This window comes from Camelina sativa, chromosome 6 (assembly GCF_000633955.1).
Source record: "Camelina sativa cultivar DH55 chromosome 6, Cs, whole genome shotgun sequence".
Lineage (NCBI taxonomy): Eukaryota > Viridiplantae > Streptophyta > Magnoliopsida > Brassicales > Brassicaceae > Camelina > Camelina sativa.
This window is the reverse complement of record NC_025690.1, coordinates 316,916-318,045: the sequence shown is the minus strand read 5'-3', so window position 1 is coordinate 318,045 and position 1,130 is coordinate 316,916. Positions and strand designations below refer to the sequence as shown.

General features: G+C 48.1%; 1 protein-coding gene across 1 annotated transcript in view; it reads left to right on the top strand.

Moving 5' to 3' along the window:
- LOC104789916 (DELLA protein RGA) overlaps positions 7-1,130 on the top strand; it is a 3,903-nt gene continuing 2,779 nt past the window's right edge. Inside the window, exon 1 of the mRNA XM_010515580.2 lies at positions 7-535. Coding sequence (XP_010513882.1) covers positions 109-535 — 427 coding nt within the window. The 5' untranslated portion in view covers positions 7-108. The remainder of the gene's footprint in view (positions 536-1,130) is intronic.

Genomic DNA, 1,130 nt, shown 5'->3' with positions numbered 1-1,130 from the left:
CTTCCTCTTCATCTTCACCTAAAGAGAAGTCACATGTTCCTTCTTCATCATCCTCCCCTATACCTAATCACCAAACCCTAGATCCCCAGATCGGTGCCACCAAAAAATATGAAGAGAGATCTTCATCAATATCAAGGTCGATTGCCCAACCACGGGACCTCTTCTTCTTCATCTTTACCGGTTTCTAAAGACAAGATGATGATGGTCAAGGAAGAAGAAGACGGTGGAAACATGGACGAGCTTCTCGCTGTGTTAGGTTACAAAGTTAGGTCATCGGAGATGGCAGAGGTTGCTTTGAAACTCGAACAGTTAGAGACTATGATGGGTAATGTTCAAGAAGATGGTTTATCTCAACTCGCGACCGATACGGTTCATTACAATCCATCGGAGCTTTACTCTTGGCTTGATAATATGCTTACGGAGCTTAACCCTCCTCCTGGTGCTGCTGCATCTAACGTTTGTTTAGATCCGATCCTAACTTCGCCGGAGATTGTTAACAACAACAACAACTCCTTCCTCACCGCCGCCGGAGGAGATTCTTCAAGAATCATACCGGCTTCCGATTACGACCTCAAAGTGATTCCTGGAAACGCGATTTATCAGCAGCGATCTCAATTCGCGATTGATTCTTCTTCTTCTTCTTCGAATAATAATCAGAACAAGCGTTTGAAGTCATGCTCTAGCCCTGATTCGATGGTTACGTCGACCTCAACGGCTACTCAGATTGGTGGAGTCATCGGTACGACGGTGATGACAACCACCACCACGACAAAAGCGGCGCCGGCGACGGCTGAGTCAACTCGTTCTGTAATCCTGGTTGACTCGCAGGATAACGGTGTTCGTTTGGTCCACGCGCTCATGGCCTGCGCTGAAGCTGTCCAGCAGAACAATTTGACTATAGCGGAGGCTCTCGTGAAGCAAATCGGATGCTTAGCTGTGTCTCAAGCTGGAGCCATGAGGAAAGTGGCGACTTATTTCGCGGAAGCTCTCGCACGGCGGATCTACCGTCTCTCTCCGCCGCAGAATCAGATCGACCATTCTCTCTCCGATACTCTTCAGATGCACTTCTACGAGACTTGTCCTTATCTCAAATTCGCTCACTTCACGGCGAACCAAGCCATTCTTGAAGC